The sequence below is a fragment of the Rattus norvegicus genome, chromosome 9, assembly GCF_036323735.1.
Source record: "Rattus norvegicus strain BN/NHsdMcwi chromosome 9, GRCr8, whole genome shotgun sequence".
Lineage (NCBI taxonomy): Eukaryota > Metazoa > Chordata > Mammalia > Rodentia > Muridae > Rattus > Rattus norvegicus.
The window spans coordinates 91835988-91853401 of NC_086027.1; the positions used below are offsets into that span (position 1 = coordinate 91835988).

General features: G+C 41.8%; 1 protein-coding gene across 2 annotated transcripts; it reads left to right on the forward strand.

The window, feature by feature from the left end:
* Positions 1 to 1151: 1151 nt before the first annotated feature.
* On the forward strand, positions 1152 to 3749 carry Ccl20 (C-C motif chemokine ligand 20). 2 transcript variants are annotated; one of them, XM_006245164.5, is made up of 4 exons: positions 1152 to 1295; positions 2356 to 2470; positions 2602 to 2679; positions 3274 to 3749. In XM_006245164.5, exons 1-4 carry the CDS (start codon positions 1223 to 1225, stop codon positions 3293 to 3295), a joined length of 288 nt encoding a protein of 95 aa, XP_006245226.1. In that variant the 5' UTR covers positions 1152 to 1222; the 3' UTR covers positions 3296 to 3749. The 2 variants fall into 2 exon arrangements, with proteins under 2 accessions (XP_006245226.1, NP_062106.1); NM_019233.2 differs by having other exon boundaries at positions 1172 to 1295; positions 2353 to 2470.
* Positions 3750 to 17414: the final 13665 nt, after the last annotated feature.

Genomic DNA, 17414 nt, shown 5'->3' on the forward strand with positions numbered 1-17414 from the left:
CTGCTTACGGTCTCTGGGTTTTTGGGTGGGTCCTCGGCCTACTTTTTCTGATGGACAAGCGTGGAGTAGTAGTCTTCAATCTGCATTATTGATGGTTTCTCTTCCTCTCTTCAGCTCTGTCAGTTTTGCTGTCATGTATTTAGTAATGCAATTGCTTGGTGTGTATATGTTAATAACCTTCACATATATAATTCTATATTCCTGAATGGATAGATCCTTTAATAGTCTGAGAATCCCTCCTTATCTGGAACATTGTCTCTTTCTTTCTTTCTTTCTTTCTTTTTCTTTTCTTTCTTTTTTTTTTTTTTGGTTCTTTTACCACTCAATTTTCTCTAGCTCTCTATATGGTGTATGTGTCTTATCACACATTAGAGATTCCAATACATTATTATCATCACCACCACTTTTGGATTGTTTCTCAGATTGGCCGTTTCTGATAGTGTTTGCTCTCTTTGCCCCCTTAGGCTCTGTATTAAATACATCAACACAAGAACAAAAGGCAGGCTGAGGACATGTTCTTGGCTGCAGTATTGATGAGAGGCATATAAACATGAATGATTCTTAGAGAAGTTGGTAATAACATCAAGGAGAAGTGGCCGCTTGAGGCTCTGATTTTCTATAATAGTTTGGGACACCTCTGTCATGTTGTTTTTTCTACCTGTTCTGGATGTCGTTCTAGAAATTCAGAATCTTTTGAGACTGCTAAACGCCAACCAGATAATCAAAACCGTGTGTTGCAGCATGCCTGGCATCCCACTTGATCTTTCCTCTGGAGGGCTGACTGTCGGGAAGGAAACTGTTACCTCAAGTACGAAATGTCCCATTCAGAGGCCGTTCCCTTCTCTTTGACAGAGAGAGAGAGAGAGAGAGATTAAGTTAAGTTAAACCTGGACAGGTGCCATTATTTCTTGGCCACTTGTCTGAGCTGCATTTCTTCTGCCTACATCCAGAGGAATTAATAGGATTGGCTCCTCCCCTGCCCTCCCCAACCCCCACCTGACCTTCACACAGTAGGGAAAGGCAGGAAGTTTTCCCTGTGGGTTTTCTTTGTGATGACAGGATGAGGCAGATTAATCAATGGGGGAAAACCCCGGGTGAGAACACGCCTCCTTGTGTACATTCCCAATCTTTTGCTATAAGTAGGGCTGCCTCTGGAGCCCGAGGAGCACTCAGCAGGGCACTGGGTACCCAGCACTGAGCAGATCAATTCCTGGAGCTGAGAATGGCCTGCAAGCATCTGCCCTTCCTGGCTTTGGCGGGGGTACTGCTGGCTTACCTCTGCAGCCAGTCAGAAGGTAAGGGTGACTCTTTCTGCTGCTACAGGAGACTTCTGTCCTCTGGACCTTATCTAGGGGTTCCCTGAGAACAGCAACCTGCTAAGGAGTGTGTAAGAGGGACTGGTTGGCTCATAGATAAGAGGACAAAAGAGTGGATGCTAGCAACCAGGTATCTTCTCTGCCACTAATCGTAGCAGAAATGGAGAGTGATGGATGGGTTCTCAGAGACACTTGAACTTCAGGACAAGGTCCAAGTACCATTTCTGGGAGTGATGTGCCAGAGTGTGACATTTTCAAGATACATGGTCATTCAGAAATGTGTAGAAAATTTCTCTTTCAGTTTTATTTTTTTTAAACTTCCCAACCACGTAATGTTAGTAAAGTTTATAACTTACCTTCAAGGTTCTGACTGTGACAGTTGACCTTAGTGTCCCCATGAGGTCTGAAGGACATTGTTCTCCAGCTTTGAGATAACATTTATTCAGCACTTTACAGCAGGTTACACTTTAACTTTGAGGAGGACCCAAGTATGGCTTGATTATACTGTTACCTGCAACAGGTGCACAGCTGGGAACACGTGGTGAGCTTTATGGACCGGATTTAAGTTCCGTCACCATAGCAACAGTCTCAGAGAGCTTTGGGCATGACTCCTCATGGCTACATTTTCCTCTCTAATCTTTTTCACAGTTCCTAGAAAAATCATATTTTCTTTGGGATTTCACTTCTCCCTACCCAGTAGTCAGAGGACAGATTGAAATTTGATTTCCCCCTATACTCTGAAGATGAAAGATTTCTCTATAAAGAGCTTTTCTTTTTAAATGACGGTTGCAGGGATGAGTATTCTTGAGTGACTATGGTGAATTGCAATGAAGTATTTGAATTTCTGACTGAAGATGGAGAGAAGCCATGGGCTTGGAAACTGTGCTAGTTGAACCAAAACATCCCAGCACACCATTAAAAAAAGGACAAATGGGATCTATGTTAAAGTAGACTTCAAAGACCCTAACTAGGTTTCAAAGACACAGAAATCCACTCCTGTGGACTTACTACCTTTTGTATTTTATATTTCTTTTAGCAGCAAGCAACTTTGACTGCTGCCTCACGTACACAAAGAACGTGTATCATCATGCGAGAAATTTTGTGGGTTTCACAACACAGATGGCCGACGAAGCTTGTGACATTAATGCTATCATGTAAGTTATTCACCAACTTTAACTCAGCTCCTGCAGGAATACATGCAAATTTTCACCGCATACTCGGTGAAGAGCAAACACACTCAAAGGCTGACTGAATGCAAATACAAATTTTAATTTTTGATTTTCAGCTTTCACCTGAAGTCGAAAAGATCCGTGTGCGCTGACCCAAAGCAGATCTGGGTGAAAAGGATTTTGCACCTCCTCAGGTATGGATCCCTGAAGGATAAGCAGTCTTTCTCCAAATGACGGGAATAAGGGAGCAGAGCATGGACCACGGGCCTGTTGGCGTTCTTCAGACTAGTGACATCGAATTTTAGAAGGGGGATTTGAGTTAGATCATGCAAGCACAGGATACATTTTGCAGTTGTATGTCAACTCCATCATCATTTTTGACATTATTTTAACTTAATGACTGGTCTCACAAGATGTATTAGAATTCCCTGTGCAGCTGATAGTCACTAGCTACTTGGTTCTCGTGGCAAAGATGTTTCCTCGTTATATCATTTATAGACTTCCTGACACTTGGTTGGTTGCTAAACCCTGAAAAATAAATTTAGTTAAGAAGAGACCAGGGATTCTGGTTTCCATCAGTAATGTAACATTTTATCAACAGATGGTATCTGATACTTAAAGACCCTAGATAAGTGTTCACATCCCGTTTCTGTCAGTAACTAGCTTAGCTATGCTGGGCAAGGCTATCTTCTCTCAGATTCAAATTCCTCATAAGAAGATGTGATGTACCAAAGCCATTCCTACTATCCAGTCATCCACTCACAGTTTATACTTCTCCTTTATTATAGCCTAAGAACCAAGAAGATGTAAAAACGGATGCTTTTCTGGGATGGAATTGGACACAGCCCAAGGAGGAAATGATCACAGCTGGGGTTGGAGGTTTCACCTGCACATCACTGCACAGACCTGATTTGTGTCCCAGTGGTCTTGTCCAATGGATGAAGTTGATTCATATTGCATCATAGTGTGTCATATTTAAGCTCATATTAGAGTTAAGTTGTATTTTGTGTTATTTATAGATCCGAATTTTCTATGTTTAGCTATTTAATGTTAATTTCCCACAATCTATGAGGGGCGCTTAGTAGAAGGTTCAATATTATGTTTAAGGCAGTAAGTTTATATGGCCCTTCTTGGAAACAATAAGCTATTGTAAAAATATTTAATGTTCTTCTGTGTGCTTAATTGTTTCTTAAATTGATACGATTTACTTATAAAACAGAAAGGAATTATAAGAATATATTGAAAATAAAAGAACTGAAAGGCACTTGTTGATAGAGTTATCTATTACTTATGGTATGTATGCTGAAGATATTAAGTCATATAACACACATAAGTATTTTCGGAAAAAAAATCTATCTTCATTTAATTCTGCCTGGCTTTCTCCTTTACTTCTGTCCCGCATGGCCTGGGCTTTATCCATATGGATTACAACAGGCAGGGCATGGGGCTGGAGAGGTGGCTTAGTGGTTAAGAACACTGATTGCTCTTCCAAAGGTCCTGAGTTCAATTCCCATCAACCACATAGCATCTCACAACCATCTGTGGTGGGATCTGATGCCGTCTTCTGGTGTGTCTGAGACAGCTACAGTGTGTTCGTATAAATACATCTTTAAAACATAAAAAACAGGAAGGGTACACTTTTAGAATTGGGAGCCACCCCTCCCCAATTAGAATGGTCTTATGTTTGAGACCCACAGTCAGTGTTTATTGATATAAGCATTTTAGCATAAGTAAGTAGAACCGTATACTTGGTGACTGCAGAAAGGTAACAAGGATTTAGAAAATACTTTGGAGAAGTCACTTGGCTCATCTTTCCATCAGCAACTCTTCACCTCAGCTAGGAACATCTCTGTACTTCTATGTCCTGAGCCTCCTTTAAAGTAGCTTTCCAAAAGAAAATGTAGGATGGGCTTAGATGTCCGAGGGGACATTTAAGATAGTTAAAGCTAGAGAGAATCTAGCAATAAGACTCTGAAAAAATGACATATTCTGGAGGCTCACAAGTGAGCCTTCACAGCTCTCCAGGTGGCCTGCCTCTGTGTCTAAAAAGCACCAAGGGGTCCTCCGCCCCCCGCCCTGGCAGCCATGCTGATACAATAAAGCAAAATTCTCTCTCTCTCTCTCTCTCTCTCACACACACACACACACACACACACACACACACACACACACACACACACACTCCTGCAGTGCAGCTCAGAGGTGGGTCATTTGATGAAATGCCAAAAAAATAAGTGGCCCTATATGCCTGGAAGGTACCTCCATGCCCAGGAATAGTGAACCTGAGTCATCAGGGAAAGTATGCCTAACATTCTGTTGGTTGGTTCAGCCAGTCCAGGGTTACTCTCGTTATGTGCCAAGCACTGTGTCAAGTGCTAGAGAGACGAGATGATGCAAGAGTTGGTTACTTGCTCACAGTTAATTAGGGTTAAGCCATGTGGTGAGAGAAGACAAGTAGACTGGCTATCACAATGCCTGGTGGCAAGTACTTTAATACAAGACAGTCATAGTAGAGTGTACCTGTACATCATTAGGGAAGGCCACCAGAGGAACAGAGTAGTTAGGTCAGCCATATGAAATAGCCAAAGCTGCCATGTTCTTAGACTGTAACCAGAGCAGCTCCACATGGCTCGACCCAGAACTTAAGGCGTGGTATGAAAGACCAGCATGACGTAGTCAGTTGGAAAGGGGTCAGCTCAGAGTGTTTGGAAATATCTGGAGCATGTTTTAGTTGTCACAATATCTGAAGGAGGGTACCACAGGCATTCAGTGGGCAGGATCCAGGGATGCTAAACCTACTGGAATGCACAATGGAGAACTGTCCTGCCTGAAATGTCAGTCATAGTCATGCACCCATGGAACAATATTGGAAGGAGCAGAATGAATGCAAGAAGGGAAGTGGGTGTGAAGTAGCACATTAAGTAAGACTGTTATCTTTACTTGGTACAGTGCTTGGAGCTTGATCCCGGGCTTGCCAGGGAACCACTAACAAGGCCAAAGCAGGTGGGGTCTCTGGTGATAAAGGAAAGAGAGATTATGCAAATGGGAATTGCAGATCTTTCAAAGAGAGATAATGAAACCTCAGTTAAAGTAAAAGCAGAGGGAAATGTAGAGAAGAGATAGGCTAATGAATATTGAAATAGTCTAGATACCTTCTTGGCTACTCCTACAGGTCACCCTTTCTCGGTATGGCATAGATAAAGAGAACCATTTCAGGGGCTGGAAAATTTGGCCTGACCTATTGGAGGGGTCACTAGGTAAGCCTTGTAGAGCCAGAAAAGGAACAAGTTTTATTAATATCCTGAACATGTTTGAATCTTTGGGAATAAAGCATTATAACAACTACTAGTTAAGTTTCTGGAGACTAACATCTCCAGGACAGATGCCAGCTTAACGGCTAACAAGGAAGACACACAGGTGACAGATGCAGGAACCTACACTCATGCGTATATTAATCAAACAAGCTATTTTAGAAACCATGTTGGAATCATAAAGCTGGTTTGTTGAACTTGGCCTCAGAGCACGGAAGGGCATCACTTTGTATCTTAAGCATTTAATGCATTAGTTTAGTAGGCTGGATACTGTTTTTTAGTTTACAGGTCTTGGTCTTTTGGTTTTTCATTTTGGAAAATGTACTTTTTTCTATGTAATTTTTATTTGAGGTATAATTTACATGCACCACAATATGTACATCTCACATATATAGTTTGATGAATTTTCTTTCACATTGGTACATACCCGTTAGTAGCCATGATAGCTTAGGGATAGTAAATGTTTTTAGCACCCAAGACTATGCCCTCATGGCCTCTTTCATCAGCACAGCTCAAAGGTAAGAGCTGTCTGGATTTGTTTCATAGTAGATGGCTTCTTCTTGATTTCATACTTATGAAATTACAAAATATACTCTTTGGTCTCTGGCCTTTTAAAACAAAAATTAGAATCTCTCTCTTAACTTGCTTTTTTATTGCATATATAATTCATGCATTCATGAATCATGGTCATTCTTAGGGTCAAGTGACGGTGGTGGTATCAGTGTATAGAATGATGGACTCTATCAAGTCTTCAGGCCTTCAATGATAATATGAGGGGATGTCTTGACATCCATCAAGATAGGCAGCTTTAAAAATTTGTTTTCTCTACTATGGTTTTGACTAAGTATAAGCAAGCACATAGCCTTTGTAAAGGACTCTGGCACAATGATGTGGTTTTGGACAACACTGTGCATAGTCGAAAGTGGTACCCTGGTCTCCGTTCTTCTAAGGATCACCATTGTTTTTGAAAGGCTGACCCAAGAACATCATTTTATGTTTTATATACCTATTTTCTTCTTCCTAGGCTGAATAGGGACATTTGTTAACAGTAATATGAGGAGTTGGTCTCTACTTAATCTCCATGTGTGGAGATGAGTATAGTATTATACATACATACATACATACATATATATATATATATATATATATATATATATATATATATATATATATTGGTTTTATTTTGTGAGGGGAGTGGGAAGTATGACCATCTAATGGAATAGTATTGATAGGACTGCTTTATTAATGCACCCAACACCATCTAAATTATTTGGGAGCAATTTATGTACATTTCAAGGCAATGGCTGGCATGCTGAAACACACCAAGGGTATCATCGTGTGTGTGTGTGTGTGTGTGTGTGTGTGTATGTGTGTGTGTGTGTGTGTGCATTTGTACTGTTTCCCACATCCTGGGGTGGTAGTAGAGAGTCAGTATGCTCTCTTTGTTTTAATGAGTGAAGACACCTTGGCTTTGGAATTCTGAATTTAGAATTTGAATGCGTGCGTATGAGGTAGAGCCTGTGCCACTGTCATCTGTAATAAGATAAAGTCTAGGGTGGTTGTGGTGCTATCACCAGCCTCTTTCATCACCCAGTTCCGGTGGTGGTTCCTTGTATTTTTGGGTTGGGCACAATCTGATCTGGCTCGGAGATGCTACATCTCTCTGTTGAAAGGGCTTTACTTCCTTAGTTTCAACCCTCAGGACTCATTCGTGAGCCAGGCTGCTCCTCCCCATGTACCTGGTTTTGTTTCTCAGCCATCCCGCACAGCTTAGCCTGACCTTGTCTGGGCCTGACACATCCTGCCCTCCTCCCTGCCCGGCTGTGAAAGTTAGCTGTACTTTCTCTGGATGCTAGAACCTGCCTGCACATGAGTCACCATGGGTGCCAATGTCATTTTGAGGATAGCAGTGTTTCTGCTTTATAACCAAGGTGTGAAATATTGTTCCCCTGAGCCCAACCAACCACAAAAACTCCACCAACAAAGTCCCTAAGTCCTACATTTATCCTCCAATTGAGAAGGACAAAGGGACATTTCCTAAACTCACAGAAGTGGCTTTAATAGTTAAGGGCAGGACCAGATGTTCTACTTGGGCCTTGAAGGTTCTGCCAGGGTTTCCATGAAACAACGCCAAGTGAGTAAGGATATGCTTACCCTTGTTGGGTGGAAAATCAACATCTGTATACCAAAGCTCTTGTTCATGACATGTTAGTAAATGTGCTAGGGTGTGTGCCTATGGTCTACGGAGTGTGTATGGGAGCCAGTGCTGCAGAAGTACCTTGATATGGGGATTACATGAGGTAGTCTTCGCCTGAAGGAAGTTCTTTCATGCCTGAGATAGTGAAATCCAGCAATGGACTCCAGTGGAGAGTGACAAGCTCTGTGCTAGCCACTTCCTGAATGTCACTGCTACCATTTTTGCTATTTGAATTCATTGGTACCAGCTTTGCCTGACACACACGTCTGCTTTGTTTATGTTTGGATTCCATAAATGTCTCTAATTTCTCGATTCCTCCCCTGACCTATCTATCTAAGCCCCAGAATGCAACACTGAATCAATTTTCTTCATATCCTTGACCCCCTTGGTGCCCCCTGTGACACACCCACACTTCAGTGGTTTTCTTGTGGCTCAGTCTTGCTTATCTTCTTGGCGGTCAGGTGCTGCTGGTTACCATGTTCCTCCACTATCTGTTGCCTGGTCCGGCTGTACACTCATGGTCCTCCAAATAGGTTGGGCATCGATGCGCTTGTCAGAGCAAAGGTTGCCCTGCACAAATTAACAGTATGGGAAAGAAGTCAGTACTAAATCTGGACTCCATTTTGCTTGAACAAAGGACAGAAGCATTGTTAAAAGCTGTAAGTAGGGTATTCTAGGTGGCAATGTGCGTTCATTGGTTTTGTTAACAGGAGGGTTAATTCATCCTAATCTCATGAGGAAGCTGTTTTCCATCTTGGACAACACTGTCTGAGAAAGGTTTTTCTCCTAAGGGTAGAGCTAAAAGGTTAGAGTATTATGTTTCTGTTTTTGATGATTACACTTCTTTTTTTAATGATTTATTTGTTTATTATATATAAGTACACTGTCGCTGTCCTCAGACACACCAGAAGAGGGCATCAGATCTCATCACAGATGGTTGTGAACCACCATGTAGTTGGTGGGATTTGAACTCAGGACCTCAGTCAGTGCTCTTAACCATCTCTGTAGCCCTGATGATTACATTTCAAAAGCTGACTTTTGGTTTCTGCAGAGAGTCCACTGGAGTTGTAAAATACAGCTTTTCAAAAATTTTCATCTCAAAGGGGTAAAAAAAAAAAAAATCCCTCAGAAAACCACAAAGAAAGTCTTCTAATGTAAATACTCTGAGAAAGGGGCACCATCAGAATCCTGGAAGCAGAGTAGCCTGCCTGAAGTTGAGTCTAGCTGTAGGAAACTGTAAGGCCTTGTGGGTACCTTTGAGCTGACCCCATTAATTCATACAGCATGCTTCTGCACACAGTGATAAGGAATATCCTTACCCATGCCTTGAGGCTACTGAGATTTTACACTATTGCTCCAGTATTATTCTCTAAGTCAGTGGTTTTCAACCTTCCTAATGCTGGGAACCATTAATACTGTTCTTTGAGTTGCAGTGACTCCATAAAATATTTCATTTTGCTACTGTCACGAATTGTAATGTAAATGTCTGATATCCAGGGTATCTGATATGCAACCCCTGTGAAAGGGCTGAGAACCGCTGCTCTAACTTATAATTTGTAAGTAAACATCTCCACAAGAACAGGGTTGTCTGGCCGCCTGACCTGAGTAGTTTTCTTCTAGTTATTCATTTTATAACATCTTGTTCATAGCTAGACACCTGCTATTGCCCTTGGAAAAATGGGAAGGATTAAACGAACTTAAACTCGGGACAAATCCTGACACCTGGAAGGCACCCAAATGTTGTCATTCCTGACACATTCATTACTGCAACCATTCTATTTATTTATGCATTGGCTAGCTGGTCTCTTGACCATGTCCCACCATGACACGTTTCTTCAGACCCAGATCTCAGCCTACCTGCTTATTGCATTGCCAACATCTGTAACAGTATCTGGCTGTGTCAACAGTATCAATAACAATAGAGATATACATTGATTTCTGTTAAATAGCAATCAGACGCATGTTGGAATACATATAAATACATATGAGAACATACACCAAGCATATACATATAAATACATGTGAGAACATACACCAAGCATATACATATAAATACATGTGAGAACATACACCAAGCAAACAGAGGCACTTGTGGTATTATCTTAATATAAGAAAAATAAATATGCTTAAGAAAAAAATAAAAGAAGAATCAATGATCAATAACTTTTCAAAACTGTCATTTGGTCTGAACAAAATACTATAGTATGTATAGATATTAACTATACATATATTGATTTCTTAATCAGAAGTCCCCAAAAAGAATGTTATCTAGAACTTTGAAAGATTACTGTGATGAATCTGTAGCATGATTTGTAGAACACTTAAGACAAAAGCTTTTGAATCTAAAAGGACAGAAATCTTTCCATTTCAGAGAAGAAAGTAGGTGTTAGCATTCTAAGCTCCACTCCATAGTTACCTGGCAATAGCCTGACTCTATAAAAGGGGCTGCTTGCACCCTCCTCTCTCTCTTGTTCCCTCTCACTGTCTTGCTCTTGCCTTCCTGCCCCCACTCTCTCCACATTCCCTTCCTCCATCTCTCTTCACCTGCTCATGGCCTGGCCTGCCTATACACTCTCTCTCTCTCTCTCTCTCTCTCTCTCTCTCTGCCTTTCTCTGCCCCTCCTACCCTCTTAACTCCCCTCCCCATGCCCTGAATAAATTCTATTCTATACTATACCATTGTGTGGCTGGTCCCTTGGGGGAGGGGATGTCTCTGCATGGGCATCCCCTCCCCCACACCTCACCACACCTCCATAGAACATATCCCCCCCTTTATCTTTTTATAAACACATCAGTAGGGACTGTTTTAAACATGCTAACTTTCTTTTGTAACCTCTAATTAAAAAGGCTAATTCTAGTTATGGTCAAAGAAACTAGATGGTTACTTTGTCTCTGAGCATCCTGGGAGAAAAATTCCTTAGTCAGCCTCCTGGTTTTGGTTCATTCTTAGATTTTGTTTGGGGCTGTGTGGTCCTTATATAGCTTTTCCCCATGCTGCTTGTTAAAAATTGAAGTCTCTGGTGAATTAGATAAGTGGTGATTATGTCGGGAGTGGGAGCATCTGTACCAACTGATCCTCATCATTGGACAGGTTTCTGGGCCACGTCCATGGGACACTCCTCTTTGTGGAGGCTGGAGTCAGCTTGACAGACTTCCTATCTGGATGAGGTTCTCCAGATAGAACACTTCAGAGGGAGCTTGTAAGAATTTTGTTTTCTTTCCCAAGAGCTATCCTTCCTCATCTAAAGGATATCGAATTAACTGTCTCTCTATGAGTTAGGCTCAAGCTGTTCGCAATGTGGGCAACTTATTGTCTGATGTAACTACTTTGGGCAACAGAAGAGGAAGGATGCAAATGGGACTCAGTGTCTGATAGAGACGACACGGGCTGTGTGCTCAGTAAGAGTGAGGCTGAGAATTAAGTCCAGGCCAGTGTGACCCCAATGCTTACATCTTTATAGTGTCAGGGCAGGAGGAAATTCGGAGACCTCCAGATATGTGTAACATGCCTGGAATGTTCCCCACGCTATCACATGCTAGGCAGACTTCATGACACATGCCAGGTACCCAGTACATACCGTCTACATTAGGGAACCATCTTGAATTCACTGGCCTGACTAGAATACAATAAATGCATGATGCTCTATATTTCAAACAGCTGAATAACGTTTTTTGGCCTCCCTCTTTCCTTTCCCCTCCCTTCCTCCTTCTCCCTCTCCCTGTCTCCCCCCCCCTCTCTCTCTGTGTGTGTGTGTGTGTGTGTGTGTGTGATGCTCAGGAATCCTTTTCCAGTCACTAGGCTAGGTCACAATAACCAATTTCTACTCTTAAGTCTGAGAGCCAGATTTTGTGTATCCAAAGCTGTTAGCCATGAACTCCATGAGTTCTCAAACAAAGGAAAGGAAAAGTTAAATGAACTCTGCTATAATCAGTGCTCTGCTCTCGTAAACAAGAGAGTTCTAGTGAGGCCCTTTCATACCGTTATGGCCAGCACACACACAGAGAGTAGGGAGCCTTCTAGAATGAAAGCTTCAAGGGCGGGGAGGTGGAGGACTGTACTGCTCACTCGGTTCACTCAGTTTTAACTGCTGTAAGCTTTTCTGGGATAGCCTTTCTCTCCCAAAATCATGGATTTCTGCTACTTTACAAAAATTGTTTTCCTGATTATTTCTGGTCTGATCTCTGACTTTGTGTTAAAATGGCCTCTACTCATGGAGTTAAGCCAATGGACAAAGAAGGGTTTCAGTTATTATGAAATAACGACAAAGGAGGGAGTGGACATGTCTTGGCATTTACTTAAAAAAAAAATCCTGGAATGCCCTGTTCAATATATTAGTTCTTGTTCAACAGTTACTGAGTAAAAGGACGAGGGCCCTCGACCTCTCTCTTCTACAGCGCACTTGTTTTCAGGCTGTGCTTTCCACTCTACATCCCTGTTACTGCACAATTATCCTTACATTAACTTCGAAGTGTCCAATTCCATGTTTCCATGATGTATTGCTTGGCATATTCGTGACTTCCCATCTGTTTTAGCTGATAATACAATTGCTTTCTCAACGCTGTGACAAAACACACCACAGAAGCAGCTTGAGAGAGGAAGGATTTATTTTGGCTCCCATTTTGGGAGATTTCAGTGCACCATGGTGGGGAAGGCCTGGTGTAAGCGATGATTTGCTGCCGTAAATGTGAAGAAGTGGCTGGTCACATCATGAGTAGCTGACAAAGAAGTAGGGCGCTTCAGCTGGAGCCAGGATCTGCTATACCAACAAAGCTGTCGCCTCATCACACAGTTCTTCTAGCAGGTAAAGCTCGTGTCCCCAGACCTCCCAAAACAGCTACAGACCTGCTGTGGTAGTCTGAGAAATGAGCATGACTGGTTCCAGTGCGTCACCGCTACACGCTGGACTCTGGTACTCTTGGACCAGGGTGGTCGCTCTCTGGCATTACTTCTGGCACTATAGGGCCATATAAAACTAGCATTAATTTATCTCAGCTGGTTCCAGTGAGGCACTATGCCATGTTAGCCAAGCTATTTTCTAGTCCCATGGGTCTCTCTGCTCACATTGCTAGTCACCCTGGCCAGCCCTGGCCAGCTGGGAACTCTGGTCCCAGCTACTGAGTAATATCAAGACTCAACAAATTATAACCCAATAACCGGATTTATATGTTAAATATTCAATGTACAATACATCCACATTATAAACTTACAACCAATTAATAAGGATATAGACCACCCACTTGGATAAGATATAATTTGTTCATCTAGACACACAAAATCCTGTACACATCCGTCCCTTAAGAATAGTCATAACAACCTGTAAATGTGCAAAGAGAAATATTAACATCTGCCTCCAAGTTCTCTCGGCTGCTCACTCCGGTCTCCTCTCTCTCAAACTTTTCTCCTTCCTTCTCATCCACTGACAGGCCTCTTTCTGTCCTGTACCTGCCTTCACCTACATAATGACATCAACCTACACAGACCAACAGAGCCAACAGTGTCAGCCAGTTAGGGGCACTTTACCGTGACAAGAAATGACTTCATTTAAACCATAACAACTAACATATGTCCCCTCAAAGAGCTTAAGGACATATGAGGCTAAAACCAAATTGGATTTTTACCTCACAGTTTAACCTGGGCATTTGCTGTGTTGTTTATGTAGTTCTGAAAGCAATGACTTCAGTGGCTTCCTGTGATAGAGAGTTCCTGCCAGGCTGACAAAATGCTGCAGACAGTGTTTGTAGTCTGACGAAGAGGAAGATTGAGAAATAAGAAAATGTCAGCACTGACACTTGCACCAGGCTCAGTTTCAAGACGCCCAATGACTTCACATTTAATAACCTTACGTGACAGCCTTTGGACTTCTACACTGGGTAGGTTGCCTCACAAATACCTGGAGGCTTAGCATAATGTATCCGGTATTCTGCTGGAGAGGTTCTTACTCTGTAGGTAGGGTGGAGTTGAGTAATGTATTTTTCCCACCTCAATTGTCTAAGGTGGCTTCATGTTGCAGATGTCCTGGTCCATACATAAGTTCTTGCTATTTCAAAATAACTTTCATTTTTGAAACACATTTTTGAAAAACATTTTTCAGATGTTTATTCCCCAGACTCACACAATTCTGTCTGTCTAAGACAGACAGACAGACGTGGGAGATAAAAACTGCTGTGGGTATCTTAATCAAGATGGCGTTTCATATAGGAGATTGGTTATAGAAAAGTCACGAGAAAGTGAGCTCACATTTGAGATTCTTTGGGACGGTTCTAGAAAAGACCGCATCCCTCACAAGTGCAGTTCTGAAGCTGAGAGCACCCAGGGGAGCTGCAGCCGCCCTGTGGTGTGTGTCAGGGCACTTCAGCTGCTTCTCCATGACCAGGGCCGTGGAACGTGGCACCCAGTTGCAATCCGGGGACTGAAAGTCTCCTTGGGAAGCTGAGGTAGATGTGGGCTGTTCGCCAAAATATCACCCTCTGTGGCTTCTCCAGACGTGGAAATCCAGAAAAAGATGAGGGGTGGGGGGATGGTGGTAAAAGTGATGCTGTCTCACTTTTAAACCTGAAATCTTTAAAAATTATCTTTTATCTTTTTAAGTCTATAATTCCACCACCTTTCCCATCTCTCCTCTACTTTTAAACCTTCACATGTATACCTCTGTGCTCTCTTGCAAATTCATGGCTTCTTTTTCATCCACTGTTGTTATGTAAATGTATGTGTAACATATATGTATGCACACATATATTCCTAGATAACATAAACGCAACCTGCTCAGTCTGAATAATGTGACTTGGATGTGTGCATCTCAAATCTTGAGGCAGATTATCTGATGGCTGATCGCGGCTCATAGCTGACTCTCTCGCTGACAGGTCATTTGCAGATTGCTACTGTTAGCTTTTCAGTTTAGAAAAGAGAGCACAGAGATAAAAAGAGCCATGTCCAGTGTCCACCATGGGTGCAGTAGAGGGGAGCCTTTGATGAACTTTTCTGCAGGGCAAAGCCACTTGTCTGGCTGAGCCAGAGTCTGCAAGTCAGAAAGTGTCTAAAGGAAGCTGAGATTTTATCTCTAAAACACAGAAGGATGAATCCAGAATCTGATCTTTGGAAAGTAGTCTGATAAGAAGGTATTGATGAGTCTAGGACTAGAAGTTAGATAGGCTCATGGATGGGGCAGTACTGGGATCAAATACACCTCCCCTCACATGTCAGGTGTGCACTCTACCATGGAGCTGTTTCTCCAGCCTTTGTAAAATTTAAAACAGGGACTTGCTAAGTTCCCTAGGCTAACTTTGCCACACTGTCCTGGAACTCGAGATCTTTTGCCTTCATCTTCCAAGCAGCAGGACCTTAAGCATGTCTGACCACGGGTGACTGATGTTTAATTTTATTTTAAATGCGTTTTAGTTTGTTGTGGCTGTATTTTGAAATAATAGACTTTATTATGAGTTCATGAAGTTTTTATTTATTGTCTTCCATTTTTCTCCGTTGAAAGTTTTGAGAAAAAAAAAAGGTTCAAATGTACAGAAAAATAAGAGACCTGTCTGCTAAGCCAGTGGTTCTCAATCATCCTAATGCTTCAGCCGTTTTACACAGTTTCTCGTGTTGTGGAACCCCAACCATAAAATTATTTTCGCTGCTACCTCTTAACTGTAACTTTGCTTCCGTTATTAATTGTAATTAAACATCTGTCTTCACGGATGATATTAGGGAACCCCCATGAATGATTCAATGGTATAGGGTTGCAACCCACAGGTTGAGAACCACTGTACAAGCCGTGCTCGATGCTTGCTTATTTTACCACATTGCATTACTCCTACCCGTGTGCTTTTCTTTCCGATGTGCTGACCTGAATTCCTCAGATTATTTGGAAAGCAATGGCTATGCTTCCCCTCTGAGTGTTCAGCAGAAACTCAGAAGTCTGAGATTCTCTTGTATAGTCTGCACAGTGTCACATCTAATAAATGTAATTACCCCTCTCTAGTGTATAGATCCATATTTCACATCCCATCTCTCTCTCTCTCTCTCTCTCTCTCTCTCTCTCTCTCTCTCTCTCTCAGCTTTTTGACTTTTCCAAATTAAGGTCCCACAATGACTTACACATTGCATCCTTTGGTGTAATTTAGAGTTATATATACCTCATTACTTTCATCTACTCACTCTAACTTTCACACTGAATGTTTAATAATTTCTTAAAGATTTCTTCTGTCTTTTGTATTATTTTCAAGCTAGAAGCTAATTCTAATAATTGCCTGGCTTTACGCAAACATTTCTGACGTGATTTCCAAGGTGAGGCTTGGCTCGTGTGCCTAGCTCCACAAAGCACATGATGCCACCCTGTCTTGCCATTAGTGATGCTAATCCGACTGCTTGATAGGGTTGTGAAGGGCAGCTCTTTCCATCCTCAGGGAGTGTCCCTTTGGCAGACTAACCCATGGGGTGACACTCAGAGACCACATCCTGCTTTCATCATGATTTTCCTGGGAGTTTTGTGTGATCCTGAGTCAATTACTCCTTTGGTGGTTAAAAATCCTGTTATTTCTTCGACATATATTTGCAAACTTTGTAGATCTGGATGTTCCTTTAAACCTTGGGGGATAATTTGTGGTTGTTATTTTCCAAAGTAAGAATTTGGGGTAACTGCAAGTAATAGCAGTCCTAAGCTTTCTTTCATCATGGCCCCCACCCCCCACTTTGGAAACAAGTTTTTGCTATGTAGCTCAGAGTAATTTTATATATATAAGTTTCAAATATTGCTTTTGGATGGTGTTTGGACAACTTACAAAACTTTCCAACTAGCAGGGTTGTGAGAAGTTCTTACGGGTAAGGCATTCCATGTAACATTTGAATTGAAGAACCGTTTAAATGTACACAAGATGGGAGAGATTTGACGATGGGAATTTTAACCAACATGTCATAGAAGCCTTAGCAAAAATGCATTTGAAGGTGATATAGCAGGCAATGCCTAAATTTGACTGACATATGAATTAAAAGAAACATTTGTAGGTGGAGGGAATTTTTTAAAACCAACATTTTTGTTGTCATTGAAACAAATCTGGTTAAAGAAATAGCTAACTGGGAAAAAGTACTCCAGAGCTGAGCTTGGTCCCAGTGCCCAGGATAAAAAGCGTAGTTAGTGCATGAGTCTTTAACCTCAGCATTGTGAGGAGTGAGACAGGAGGAAAACTAGGGTTAGCTGGCTGCTGGCCTAGCTCCAGCTTTAGAGGGTCACTCATGTCAAAGGAATAAGGCAGAGAATGATAGAAAATGATACACAGTGTTTACATACATGCATGCACACGCACACAAATGCGCACACATATGCACGCATGCATACAAACATACTTAGAAATAGATGCAAAATTTGAACATGTATGTACAAGTTTGACTTATTCTGTGCTTTATAACATCAGTCTATCTTATTCCTCTACC